The sequence below is a fragment of the Blastomyces dermatitidis genome (assembly GCF_000003525.1).
Source record: "Blastomyces dermatitidis ER-3 genomic scaffold supercont1.2, whole genome shotgun sequence".
In the NCBI taxonomy this organism is placed as follows: domain Eukaryota; kingdom Fungi; phylum Ascomycota; class Eurotiomycetes; order Onygenales; family Ajellomycetaceae; genus Blastomyces; species Blastomyces dermatitidis.
Window position 1 is genome coordinate 3,745,427 of NW_025544775.1, and position 13,972 is coordinate 3,759,398.

Here is a 13,972-nt window from a genome sequence, read left to right on the forward strand (position 1 = left end):
TCGGTGCTCTCTCCGTATAGAGGTAATACTAATAATACACGGCTGCGGGGATCGGAATCGGGGCAAAAGCTTGAAGGTTGAAAGGTTCTTCTTTTCTTTTTTTCTTTTCCCCGGCATGGCTGCTATCAAAAGTCTCCATCTGGCCGCATGCGTAGCTAGATCCTCTGATGCATATGGATTGGGCCAATGAAGGCGGTGGGAGGTGGAGATTAATGTCCATTCATGGGCAAAGGGAGGAGAAGAGAGAAGAGAGAAGGGAATAAATCGGTTGAAGCTTCTTATATGTAGCTTATCATACATAGATAGGTATGCGAACGACACTTTCAAATTTATGTAGCCGGCCTGAACGGTATACAGCGTACGTTGAGCAGTCAAGGCAGACAGGAGCGAGGATGAATTAGGAAGTGTTTATCTAACATTAGGATGTATGTATGATAAATGGACAGACACATTATGGATGATGACATTTAGTTTCTTAATTAAGTCTGACCTTGTAGTTATGTATCTATTTTTACTATTTATTTGTCCGCGTTATTAATTCATGAATTCATCTTCCTGTTGGATCAGGAGTTTAGAAGAATAGTTAGGGTCCCATCTGGCGTGTTGTTTAATTTAAAAGAAAAAACTCTTGATCCGTTTCTTCCTTTTTCCTCCCCATGCTCAACAATGTTGATTATCAATAGATAGTTGTTCTTAGAGTATAATAGCTCTGATGCCTGCCCAGGGTCTACTACGCCTCTAACCCTCGCCCTCGCTTTCAATAATATTATAGTGTCAACTGACAAGAGCCCAACGCCCTTTCCCTTTGCCCTGGTTTTTATGGTCTGGTTTCTGAATAGCTGGGTCGTAATGTTGTTCTGCATGAAGGGGCAAAATAACTGGAAAACCCAGAAAACAGCAAGGCAGGGTATCAATCTCGGTTGGTAAAACTCGCCGTGTCGAATGTTGAATGCCCCTGTAGGAGTATTCCTTTTGGTTGGTTGGTTGGTTGGTTGGAAAGTAAAGGCCAAGAGAAAGAGAGAGAGAGATATTGACAAGCAGAAGAAGAAGAATATTAAATCATCTCCATCTGCAATGCTGGAGCTAATGACAATTTGTGTTTCTAATCTTTCAATCTTTCAGGGAACTCTGTTTGTTTCATCTCAATCCCGCCTGCAAGAAGCTATGTGGCAGCGGATAATAACCCGTCGTTCGTGGTTTCAGCAGTTGTTGACCAGTCGGGGGTTGTTCCTGGCTGGCCGTCCGCCGCTGTTGGCTTGCAACAACACCAATCTTTCCCTCGTTCATCTCTTCTTTCTCTCCTCCACGTAACCTATTTACTCGTACGTTCCTCATCGCTGCTATACTACTACTGGTAAGCAGCAATAGCAAATGATGGAGAGGAAATGGGTGATGAAAGTTACCGTGGCAGCCACTGACTAGCAGCATTCCTTGGGTTCAACATCTACCTAATTTTCGCTATACGCGCCATAACCCTTTCATCACCATCCATCATTCATCGGAGACAAAGAAGACACCAAGATAGCGCGCGCGACGACGGGTACTGTCTGAGGAGAGCGGTAACTCCCTCGCTGCGAAAATAATCCTAACAAAGACTCACACAGATATTATCTTAGCACCCTGTTAAATATTAAATCACAGTGGAATCTCTTTATTTCCCTCACTTGTCGCCCAGCATCTCCCATCGCTTATATTATTGTGGCTACTATATATCCACAAATGCTGTGGAATGGCAATCCAAGGATTACAGATGGAACGCGTGAGATATATATATATATATATATATATTTATATATATCTCGGGCGCCTCGCGAGATAAGTTCCTCACCTCCAGGACCCGGGGTCAGCGTGTTTGAAACACCATGGTTTTTGCCCTGCACGAAAGCTCAACGCCCCCGTTCTGCTAAAATCTGCAACCGATCTGTCTGGCTGGTAGCTGCCCATCAGTCATCTATTGGCTGAGATCTCTTATTGCTGGATGAAGCTTCTTCAGACTACTGGGGACAGCGATTTGCCCCGTTCTTCTTGAGAAATCGTTGATGAAGCCTCGAATTATTATCTTGTCATCGTCTTGGGTTTCCATTTTTTTTACTATTTGTATTCGATGGGCCTCTGCCTCAGCGAGTATTTTTGGGTAACTTACTCTTTTCTCTCTCTCTTCTAGTTCTTTTTCCCTTTCTCTTCTTTCCTTGTCATTCGGATATTTCCTTTCCTGATAGCGTGTTAATAATATACGCGCTCTGCTTATTTCCCAGCGGGCAAGTGGGCGATAAGGCGGGACAATGAATGCCATTGTCAGCTCTGCTACTACAACTGCTTTCTTTATATAACCCGCGCATATAGGCAGGCCGAGAGAACTTCCTTCACTACAACCTGAATAGAATGAATACTATTCTAATACACAGTGTTTTAGCCTTTTATTGTCTATTTCCATGCTTCTGTACTCCATTCACATCTAAATTTCCAGATGAATGCTGCATCTTTGCGATGTATTCATTGATTGAATATTGAATATTATTATGGTAAGTTCCCTATCCTATCACTCTCCTCTACACTAGGTTATTTGCCTCTTACCACAAACCACCATCTATCTACCTTCTGCTTCTTCTTCTTCCTCCTCCTCTTCTCTAGGAAGAATGTGCATGGGATCCTCTCATTCAACTTGCGTGACAGCAACTTTGTACCTGAAGTGTCCATTTCACTCTCTTCAGTTCTGCTGACACTTGTAGAAGCATCCACATATATCTCACGACATCGCTGGACGTGTCTTACTTCAAACATCATCATTTACAACAGCAACAACAACAACGAACGCAATATCCTCAAGATCGATATCTTTGTCTACCGCCCCCAGGCCTACTGATTTTGTTTCTTCCACTTCCATTTTACCTACGTCTCCATTTCTCGTCAACCAGCGTCAAAACCACACGGAGACATGCTCAATATGTGCAAGCTCCGCCCTTCCCTGGCCTTGATGGCCAACATTCTTTATCTCTTCCCAATCGTTGCTGGACATAGTTGGGTTGATGAGCTTACTGTTATCGCCAAAAACGGAACATTTATCGGAGATCCGGCCTACCCCGCGGATATGTTTCCCCGCGAGGCGCCAAGTTTTTCAGACCTAATGATTGCAATATTTGCTCCCATTGCCCCCCGCCAGGCGTTCCAGGCCCACCTCCCCCCAGGCCCACTAAGGTTTTGCCCACGGATAATATGTGCAGGGACACTCAAATGAAGCAGGTCCAAAGTGATGGGAAACCGCGTCTCAAGGCGCCACCGGGGTCCCCCATCGCTCTGCGATATCAAGAAAATGGCCATGTCACACTACCGTCGAATACACCAGGAAAGCCGGACAACCGCGGTACAGTATATGTATATGGCACGAGGGATCCCAAGCCTGATGATAAGTTCGCGTCAATTCACAAAGTTTGGAATAAGGAGGGCACTGGCGGCGATCGCAGGGGGATGCTCCTCTCAGTGCAAGATTACGATGATGGCAGATGCTATCAAATAAACGATCAGAGTATTTCAAAGGAACGCCAAAAGGAGTTTCCCCATAAAGCTACTACGTCACAGGGACAGAATTTATGGTGCCAGCATGACTTAGCCCTTCCGACGAATGTGCCTGAAGGGAAGCCCTATACACTGTACTGGGTATGGGACTGGCCGACCATCCCTGACGAAAAGAAGGGTATCGTGGCGTTGGAGGAGATATATACAACTTGCATGGACATCGATATCACGCCTTCGAGCAAACTTAAGGTGGCTGCCCAGGGAGAGCCGCCAACATTGAAATTTGTTGAAGGCCAGGATTTGGGCTCTGCTGCAATACCCACCCAATTCGAGAATTTGAAGGCTCCGACGATTCCTGATGGCTCGGGCTCCGATTCTCCCCCGCCGTCGTCCCCAGTTTCTACAGAAGCATCGCAGCAAGCTGTGCCGACTGGTGAAAAACAGGAACCATCCCCATCTCCAACTCCAACTCCAACACCGCCACCAGCGTCAGAACCAGAGACAAGGCCAGACCCCGCGGGTAATAGTTGTGGCATCCCTCCCGTGCCTGTTACAGGTAAGTTATAATACACGGCATAATCGTAGCCCCAATTTCTTTCTTTTTCTTTTTTTCTTTTTCTTTCTGTACTTTCCTGTTAGTCGTCCTCGCTCGTTCGTTATTTAATCTTCTTCTTGTCCTTCCGATATCCATTCCAGCTCCTCCGTCATGGATTAAGGCTCTAACCATATCCACTGCAAACCACAGCACCCCAAGTACCAGACACTCCCCTTACAAGTACCCCACCCGCCATTATCCCTCTCTTTCCCTATACGCCCGTATCGGGAATTTCCCGACTCCCAAGCTCTATCCCGTCCTCTGAGTCGTCATCCACCGATAGCAATGGCGGGAACATAGTTACTCTCTTTCCAGGAACTTTAGTTTTACCTACCAAGAGTGGTTCGGCCACACCAAGCCCTACGCCTACAAGCCTCCCTGAGCAAGCTCCTGAAAACCCAGGTAGCGGAGCAAAACCTGTCACTCCCAGTATCCTTCCCTCTTCTGAACGAGATACTACCCCTAGCCCTTCAAGGGCTCCCCTACTTCTTACTATCCTAGATTCCGCTCCGGCGACTGCAGTCACTGCGATTGACCCGCCAGGAGTGTCAAATGATGTTATGACACCAAGTCCACCATCAACCCCTGGGCCAGCACCTACACCGAGCGAGGATGATGAAAACGAAATCGTTCCAGTCGCTCTAGACCCAGAAGGAAATCTATATACACCCTCTCTACGCACCGCAAAGATAACCATCGCAGTTCCCACCACCCTCACAACCATATATTGTACTGAAGCCTCCGCACAACCCCCCAAGCCAACGGGACGCAATCCGGACCCCAGTCCCCCAGCCATCATCCCAATACCACCCAGCCGACCCAGCAATAACAATAACGACAAAACCGTCACTAATTCACAGTCTAACGCTCAACCAACTATAGTAGAATCCCCGACATCGTCGCAACCCGAGCTTCTTATATCGACGATTACAGTAACGGCCACGAAGACCGTTTATCCCACGGCGCCACTCGACGATACGCCTACGCCTACGCCTTCTCCTAGTCCTAGTCCTAGTCCTAGTCCCACAGCGGAGCCGCAGGTGCAAGAAAAAGCGCAAACATCCGGCTTCATAGTATCGATTAGACCATCTCCGCCGCCGTCGTCGTCGGAAACGCCACCGGCATCGGAACTTCCGCAACCACAAGAGACACCGCTGCCAGACTGCGAATCCGACGGCGACGACTCTGTTCCTACCCCCACTCCATCATCACCATCACCGGCGGACTCGCCTACTCCTCTCCCATCTCCGCCAGCTAGCGCTAGCAGAAGAGCATTTCGGACACTAAGTTCCCGGTTTAGAAGGAACCTGGCTGAGGTTCGTGTGCGCGGGCAGGTTTGATGGGATGCTATATAATCCCATGTACCCGTGTACCGTACCCTGTCGATGTCGATGGGCTTAGTGGCACAGTGGATAAAATTTTCACCGTTTGTCCTGCGGAATCAGTCATATCATATCTACTATGTGTATGCTTCTCTCTTTCTTTTTTTTAAACTTCCTTTTGATATACAGTCAGACTTGTTTAAACAAACACATGAGGTGCATGACTAGTTATCCCTATCTCTCTTATTTTCCACTATTTCAGAAATGAGCGTTCCGTGTCTCAGTACTTTTCTTGCATTTGCATTGCTCCTTTTTTTCTTTTTTTTCTTTTTTTCTTTTTTTTCTTTTTCTTTTTTTTTTTTCTTTTTTTAATCTTTCGCCCTCTATTGTCTATGAAGATACGCGGGAGTGGACAGTCATATTGTATATGGAGAAAAATGGAACATGTGTCGAAATATTAGGGTGCTGATTTGCGTGTGTGTCGCTATGAAATCGACTGGGAAGATCTTTGCTGCTGGAGTTGGACATGTTCAATCCCGTTTATTGTCAAATCTCTCTCTCTCTTTTTGTCAGGGCTCTTGCCCTAGGGAGTGATGTTTGTTTTTGTTTCTGCATATCACATATCGTCTTTGCATGGGACTTGGTGTTGTTGTTGTCTGTTCTTCAATATACAGCTGCCCTGCGTGTTGTTATCTTATCGTTTCCTTTCCTTTCCATTTATCTTCAGTTACTATGTTTTGTGTTCTTTTTCTTATTTTCTGTTTTGTTATGTGTGGGGTATCAGTGTGTTGATTGTGGATTGGATGGCTTCTTTTTGTTGCGCTTGATCTTTGATTTCCCTCCCGATTTTACTTTTCCAGTTTGATTGATTCCTGTTTTCTTTCCCCTCCCCTCTCTTCTAAGTACTTGATCTGACGAGTGTTATGATATTTGGTTGATGTATATATGGGTTCCTCGTGGAGGAATGTTCCTTCTGGAGTTTGGGGGTAGAAGGTGCGTTAACATACTAAAAGAAAAAAGGGGGGGATCGGATGGGCAGGGTTCACGAAGTATAACAAGACAGCTGAAATAGTTACTGTACATTTACTGTATGTGCTTCCTAGCTGAATATCCGGAAGTCCATCTCAATTAATCTAAGACTGGATTTATACTTGTATGTCGTCATGTGATAATGAGATGTGACCTGTGTTATTACACGCCAAGGTTTCCGATTTAATAAATAAGGAATGTACTGTACATACGTACCACAACCTGCTCATTATATTATTATTATTATTATTATTATTATATTATTCAACAGAGTTCAATTTTTATCTTTGTTCTCCGCAGTGGCGCGCAAGGCAAGCTTTCTTGGCGCGTGCTGTGCAGCGAGTCAGGGGCTAACAGAATGATCAAAGAGAACCTTTCAAGAGCTGACGGACGGCTTGCGGGCGAGAACAAGCCACAGCGTGAATCACGGAAGCAAGAAACGATCTTTTGAGTTAACAGTGACAAAGCCACACGAAGTTATTTGGTGTCAAATATGGAAGAGCTTTTTTTTTTTTTTTTTTTTTGGGGGGGGGGGAGGAGGAACAAAACCGAAGTGCTGTCACTTCGGTGTCACAGAATGAGACCAGGCATAGTACATTAATTCTCTCGTCAGTCGAAGATACCAATCAGCAAGAAGAAGACAGATTAATTATTGGAGTATCTTAACCATTGAGCTTCCATCATGAGCTACCCGCGCAAGCGTGCATTACTTGCATGCGACTTTTGTCGCCAAAGGTTCGTCTACTTAGAGGCATATATCAACTACTCCTCAAATCACACTACGTTTTCTGTGCTGTATTATTATTTGTAGAAAACTAACATTTTCCCTCCTAGAAAGCGTCGCTGCGATGCCTCGAAGCCTGTATGTGGCAACTGTTCAGAGGCAGAAGCAGAATGCCGATACCAGGAGATTCCGATTCAGTCGTAAGTCGCATGGGAGCGATAATAAATAAACTTGATAACTACCTCTGTAGGTACGTAAAACAATGACTAACCGAAACATTTAACAGCCTGGAATCTTCGACGACCTCCTCAGCAATATCAAGAAGGCTTGACAGCATAGAAACGCTACTCAAGTCCCACTCAGAAGCAATCGCAGCGATTTCCCAGCAGCAAGTTTTAGAGACTCTCTGTTCCCCGCAGGAGATCCTGGATGCCCAGGCGGTGCCGACAGATGCAGTAACCATCGAACAGCCACCGGTTCTCGATCCATCCTGCGTTGATGGACTCAACCTGACATCTCCATTAAATGACAACACTCAATCTTCCTCACCGTCGATGGCGGCTGTCAGCCCTGAATTCACGGCCCAGTTGGAGGGGAGCATCGAACTACTGGCCCCCTTCACCATCCCGCCGAAACACTGGACGTCGTCGTCGTCGTCGTCGTCGTTATCATCATCGGTAAATAACCTGCTTAAATTACCAATTATCAAATCCGTGGTGGGAGAATTTCCCGATGATTATTTCTTTTCGATTGAATCGCGGCAAGTTACCCCCGCGCTGGGCGGCTCCTGGATGTCCTCCCAGGTGGAGCTGCCAGACATTGAAAATGATGTTACAGACCGGTTGGTGGATACATTCTTCTCTGAGGTCCATCCATGCCATCCAATTCTAGCTCGCGACGAATTTTGCACAATGTATGCAAACGTCATGTCGGACGGGTTGGGGTTTAACTTGCAGTCGGCATTCTGTCTCGTCGTTTTTGCATTGGGTGATGTTGCATCTGAGTCCGAAGGGGTTGATCCGCGGGTTCAATATTGGGAGCCGGCTCTGAAATACTTCAGGCCTGCTTTAAGCATTCTGATGGCTGAGTCTGCCTTTTCGTTTGGGTCGGACTTGCTGCTCCCCCAGGCATTGATATTCGGCGGGATTTGTTTTGCTTATTTGGGAAAACCGTTGCATAGCTGGAAACTTATTTTCATGGCATCTACGGAGGTACAGTTGTTGCTATCACGGTGAGTGGTGGATTTGTTTTTTTTTTTTTTTTTTTTTTAAATGCACGTCCGTCTGCATGCTCTGAGAATTTATGAGCTAACTTTCTACTAATTTACAGCAGTAAGTATGCTGATGCTGATGAATCCTACAAGGAGCGGATATCAGAGACATGCTGGAGTTGTTTCCTTATAGAATGGTTTGCTTCCACCACTCTACATATGCCACATGTCCCAGGCCAGAGCCCAACGGAACAATTAAAAGGCGCAACTTTTATGCTAACTCATCAATTAGTGATTACCTTTCCGAGCTCAATCTTCCACCAAGTGGAATCCAAACGGTGGTCGACGACATGGCGCTTCCTAAAGCCGGCAACCCAAGTGATCGAGAAGGATTAAGCTACCTGGCAGAAATATCCATGAGAAGCCTCCTGAACCGAGTGCTTAGTCCTCTCTCGCTCTCCAGCGATTTCGAAAGCGGCTGGTTAAGTGACGAGTCAGAAGTACCCCAAGCCCTCACAATCACGTCAGAACTTGATCAGCAACTCTTACTATGGTACAACTCCATCCCGGAATCGATCAAACCAACGCTGGGCCTAGGGCCCACTGCGCATCCCTACGAGAGGATTTTGAGAATCCGCTATTACCAAGCGCGATACATCATCCATCGTCGATTTGTTCTGTATTCCGTTTCGCTACCTGAAGAGCGAGAGCCGTCTCAGGAAATTTTGAAGAAGGCACAGGTGTGTATTGACAGCTGCAGACTGTATTTGCAGAACACTGGGGAGATCTTGAAGAAGCCGTCGCAGTATACTTGGACAGTGGCACAGTCGTAAGTTTTGGATTTTTTTTTTTTTTTTTTTTTTTTTGTCTTCTAGATGGAGTGGATGAGTGGATGCACGTCTTCTCTGCTCACAAGCATTACAGGTCACTTGCCGCCGCTCTGCTCTTGACGGCCGCTTCGCTTTCGCGGCATTTACAACACGTAGTTCCGGATATCCTACCGCTGCAGCAGTTGCTCATTGATAACATTGCAGGGTGGGCTGCGCCGGAATCAAGCTTTGAGTCCCTATTATGTATTATTGGTGATATAGTCCGGAAGCAGCAGTTTCATTGAAAATTTTAGAGGTTGTCCGAGGAGGGTAGGTATTGCTGCTGTTCTTCGCGTTGGTTGGGGCCGTGCTCGCAATTTTCTACGTATAGCAAAGTAAGTATCATTGGTCTTCTTCTTCATATATGCAGCATGGTATGTTGGCTACCGTTATCTTCCCTTCTCCAGTTGAGAGCCACATGGCGCACGACGATCCCCGTTTCGCTCCCGGAGAAATGAAGTTCCAGCTACGGCGAATCTGGGGAAACGCATAAAAAATACAAATAAAAACTAGGACTCAGTGGCAGGAGGAAAGGAGCTTTCTTCACATCACCCTATTGTTCGTACACTGCTTGATCAACGTCTTTCATGCGAGATACCGAGTACAGGTGGGATAGGATATTTATGCAAGCCTTGGCGCATTCTAGCTGGTTAGCAGTCACTGGAAGTCATTGGGCGGTTGTTTGTTGAATTCATTGATACATGTAACTATGTATGTATGAAAGTATGTACAGTACATTGATAAATTGGCCAATTGAATATTGTATCAGCCGCTTTCCACCGCTGACTGTTGACTGCGGATTGTAACTAGAACATTAACTATTGACTGGTAACTAACTAGATATGTTAAATATGCTGACTGCGTGTTTGTCATCGTGTTGTCATTCCTACAGAAGTGAAATATCCAAGTCATAGTATGTAACTAACTACGGAGTGATATGCGTTGCCCTAGCGCCCAGTATTGGGATAAAGTAGCTGATACCTCGCCCGCCGCCCAAAGCCTGTGATGCTGCAAGTCACGGTGACCGACCACCTCTTCCCCCCCCCCCCCCCCACGCCGGGCTATTAATAGCAGCTCTACCCGCTGCTGCATTTTCCCTCGCCAAACCTCAAACATCCCGCCCTTTTTTCTTTTTCCTGCCGCCGCCTTCGCTATCCCTCCCTTCCACCCGCGTACTCTGCGCGCCCGGATTGTGCTCTTGTCGGCCTATTTGTGCTCTGTCTTGCTCTTCCGGCGCGTCCTCTCTGGGTCATTCTGCCCCTGGGCTGCATGTGTTCTGTCTGCAACACAAACCCGCCCCCCGCCACTGCCGCCCTCAACCTCCATTAGTCTGCCTGTCCAGATCGCCTGGTCATTCCTATCAACACTTGGTAACTTTTTTTTTTTTCTTTTTTTTTTTTTTGCCTCTCCGCCCGCCATTTCCCCGGATCTGGGCTGTCCGGCTGTCTGGCTGTCTGGCTAACCAAGCTGGCGTTATTGTGTAGTGTAGCTGAACCAAAGCCGTCCGTGTCCCTCCCTATCTCCTAACCGTCTTCTGAAAATCGGCGCTTATTCAACCCCTGTTTGTTTGTTTCCCGAGCCTCTCGTCTGCTCCAGTCAGCTTCCACGCCTTCGGTTTTCCACGCGCGCTGGCGGGTTCCTATCGTGACTTGCATATGTGTTTCTAAAACATTATCCTCACATCTGGCTATCATTGGACGCTCTACCTTCTACTACCTTCTGCAAGAAGTCCACATTATCCCGCATTTCTCGCTCCCCGTGAACGATACAACACCAATCTCGACCCGCGCAGGCCAACCCAAAATATTGCAATTGCTGTCGCACACAGGCAGGTGCCATCTCCTTCACTACGACCACCAGGCTACTATCTCCTCTGTGCTATCTCACGCACACCGAACATCTCTACTGGAGTGTGACTCCACTTCTCATGGCTATGGACAGCTAGCATTGCGGACAACAACACCCACAAACACTTCCCTTGGTTAAAGCATCCAATTGAGGGTTCGATTTCAAACGGATCTTGCATAAAAATCAGAACACGCCCTGCTTACAATTGGCGTTGGAAGCACCCCGTTTGTTCTCCTGGTGACCCTCGATATGGCCTCAACGAAATCCGCACCTGTGTCCTCTCCTTCCGAAGTGGACAATCCTCCCTCAATCCCAACGATATCTCACCATCCGTCGAATTCAACATCACCGGCACCGCGACGGTCAAATATCCAGCGTCCATCCTCATATGCAAGAGATCGTTTATCAACCTACTCCAGCGCCTCTTTTAATTCCCAGAACCGTTCACGACCCGCATCACACGCTTTTCCCGTTTTTCATTCAAGTCTGCCTTACGCCTTAGTACGGGACTTCGCCTACCCACCAATACATCCACTCCATTATGGACCCCATCCAAGCGAATCGGGAATATCTACTCCGGCGAGCGAAGCTCGACGGTTATCCGATCCCCCTAGCGCTTCTTGGGATGTTTCCCGTGGGCACTGGCATTCATCATGGAACCCGGAAGCCATGTATGGTACCCAACAACTCCCTGCAATGGCATTTGGGGATGGACCACCATACAGTGAGGATGAGGACTTGCACAGCCCTGTTGTGACGACGTCTCGGCATCGCAAACACAAATCCGCACATGTAGGGTCCGAATTTAACAGAGAGATAAATCCGGGAATTGCCAATAATACCGACCCGTCGTCATATGCCGCGCGAGGAGATGATAGAGGTGTTTTTGTCGGAGTAAATGGGGATGGAAGCGCAACATACTATGTCAAAGACGACGACGCAGTTGATGATGGTCCTGGAGGAGAATATGTTACCTACCCAGCCAACGAATCAGGGAACCGTTCATTCTTGAGCCCCGGCTCATATCCACCTGGTGGTCAACGGGACTCCCACTTTGCCGCGTCATTGAGTGACCGAACGTCAATGGAACCCGATGTGGAACTACAATCCGATGACGAGATATCAGAGGATGATGAATCATGGAGAGATGCGTCACGGTATTCGCGAGATTACCAATTTACGATTGTTTCTCCCGATGAAGAAATGCACGGCAAAGCGGTTGCGCTTTTCGATTTCGACCGCGAACATGAGAACGAGCTACCGTTGAAGGAGGGACAAGTAATTCTTGTATCCTATCGCCACGGACAAGGCTGGCTTGTTGCGGAAGACCCCAAGACTGGAGAAAGTGGGCTCGTACCGGAAGAATTCGTCCGACTGGTTCGTGACATTGAGGGAGGATTGAATGGCCTTAACGGCGCTCTTATGAATACATTGACCTTGGGCGAAGAAGAATCTATATCCACCCAAAATGAAAATCCCACCATTCTACCCGCCAACAATCCGTCAACAGATCTGTGTGCGCAACAAAGGCAACATAAACAGCAAAGCAACGGCACTGCGACTATAAATCCTACTGAGGGCGAAAACGTCAACCCTGACAGCCATCACCAACCATCCTCACCGCCATCATCAACATCAGCGAATGCGAACACATCTATAAAAGACAAACACCCCGAAGAAAAAGAGAAAGAAAACAAAGAGCGCGAAAAGAAGCAACCCCCCGTCGTCTCCACATTCTCTACAAGCAGTCGTGATCTAGATCCATACCCACTGGCGGGCCATCAGCATCGGAAATCAACCCCGCCACAGATCGAGCATTATGATGGCACCAACCTGAGCGCGACGGGGGGTGCGCGGTCGTCATCCGTGCGGTCGAAGAGTACGTCCAAGCAAAGAACGCAATCGGGGTCGGGGAAAGGTGTAAAGTCTTGAAACTGGTCACGGGGGTTATTCTCTTTTCCTTCTTTTTTTACACTTCGAAACTTGTTTTGGTTTTTGATTCCTCATTTGGTTTCCTTTTCATTTTTCATCCATTCCATTTTTTTTTAAATGTGTTTAAGCTCATGTTAACTGGATTCTCCGTGCCTTTTCAATGTCAGTTAGACGTTCTTCCCTATCTCTATTTTTTCGTTGCTTTTACTTTTGTTTTCCTTGCAAAGAGTTTGGTCCGGCTGAGAAAGGGGGGTGTTCCTTGCTCTTTTCTTTTCTTTTGTCCTCTTTTTCCATCAGCTTCCCATCGCCGTCTTATGATGTTTCTTTGTTCTTTACGTGTCTTCCATTAATTGTCTATCGCTGCTTGGTCCACCAATTCCACAATACATCAGGTGTTTTTTCTCTCTTTTTTTTTTCATACTTTCTTGTACTTTTGCGTTTTGGCTTGCATGGAATGCTTGCTAGGCACGTTGGCCTTTTCTTTTCCCCCTTACCTCGTTCTCCTATTTTTCCAAATGTTAGTTACTTGTTACTTGTTTTATGAATCATTCTTCCCTTCCTTCCATTCCCGCCTCCTAAAATGGGTAGAAAGAAACACTCCTTCTACACCCGATTCGAATACTCTTTTTATCATTTTAAAGTATCAAGGTAGCAGTAGCCCAAAACAAAAACAAGCAGTTCTATTCTCTTCGGGCATAAAAAGAAAGACAGTTGATTTTATTGTGAATCTCCTTTTCTTTTTATTTTATTTTTTGTCATACTTCATTTTCCACTCTATCAACGATTGTTTCTGTGTGAAATTTGGAAACCTTGATTTTTTTCTCTCTATCTTCTATTCCCCCGCCGTTTTTTTCCCTTCCTCTCTTTCTTTCTTTCTTTCTTGTTACCCTCACCCTCTTGAATCATCCCTGCCTGCTATTGATTGGCTTC

The 13,972-nt window shown here is 46.6% G+C and overlaps 3 protein-coding genes across 4 annotated transcripts; all 3 read left to right on the top strand.

The window, feature by feature from the left end:
* Positions 1-3,130: 3,130 nt before the first annotated feature.
* BDCG_01825 (uncharacterized protein) lies at positions 3,131-5,448 on the top strand (the record flags this gene model as incomplete). The annotated part of the gene is made up of 2 exons (XM_045417370.1): positions 3,131-4,069; positions 4,259-5,448. Exons 1-2 carry the CDS (start codon positions 3,214-3,216, stop codon positions 5,446-5,448), a joined length of 2,046 nt encoding a protein of 681 aa, XP_045274205.1. The 5' UTR covers positions 3,131-3,213.
* Positions 5,449-6,695: 1,247 nt separating this feature from the next.
* Positions 6,696-10,117, top strand: BDCG_01826. Of its 2 annotated transcripts, XM_045417372.1 has the most exons (7): positions 6,696-7,194; positions 7,294-7,383; positions 7,470-8,414; positions 8,513-8,590; positions 8,686-9,222; positions 9,318-9,597; positions 9,670-10,117. In XM_045417372.1, the coding sequence occupies exons 1-6, from the start codon at positions 7,142-7,144 to the stop codon at positions 9,505-9,507; spliced, it is 1,893 nt and encodes a 630-aa protein (XP_045279768.1). In that variant the 5' UTR covers positions 6,696-7,141; the 3' UTR covers positions 9,508-9,597; positions 9,670-10,117. The 2 variants fall into 2 exon arrangements, with proteins under 2 accessions (XP_045279768.1, XP_045279767.1); XM_045417371.1 differs by having other exon boundaries at positions 6,697-7,194; positions 9,318-10,117.
* Positions 10,118-10,188: 71 nt separating this feature from the next.
* BDCG_01827 (uncharacterized protein) lies at positions 10,189-13,972 on the top strand. Its single transcript, XM_045417373.1, has 2 exons — positions 10,189-10,632; positions 10,747-13,972. Exon 2 carries the CDS (start codon positions 11,360-11,362, stop codon positions 13,040-13,042), a length of 1,683 nt encoding a protein of 560 aa, XP_045274206.1. The 5' UTR covers positions 10,189-10,632; positions 10,747-11,359; the 3' UTR covers positions 13,043-13,972.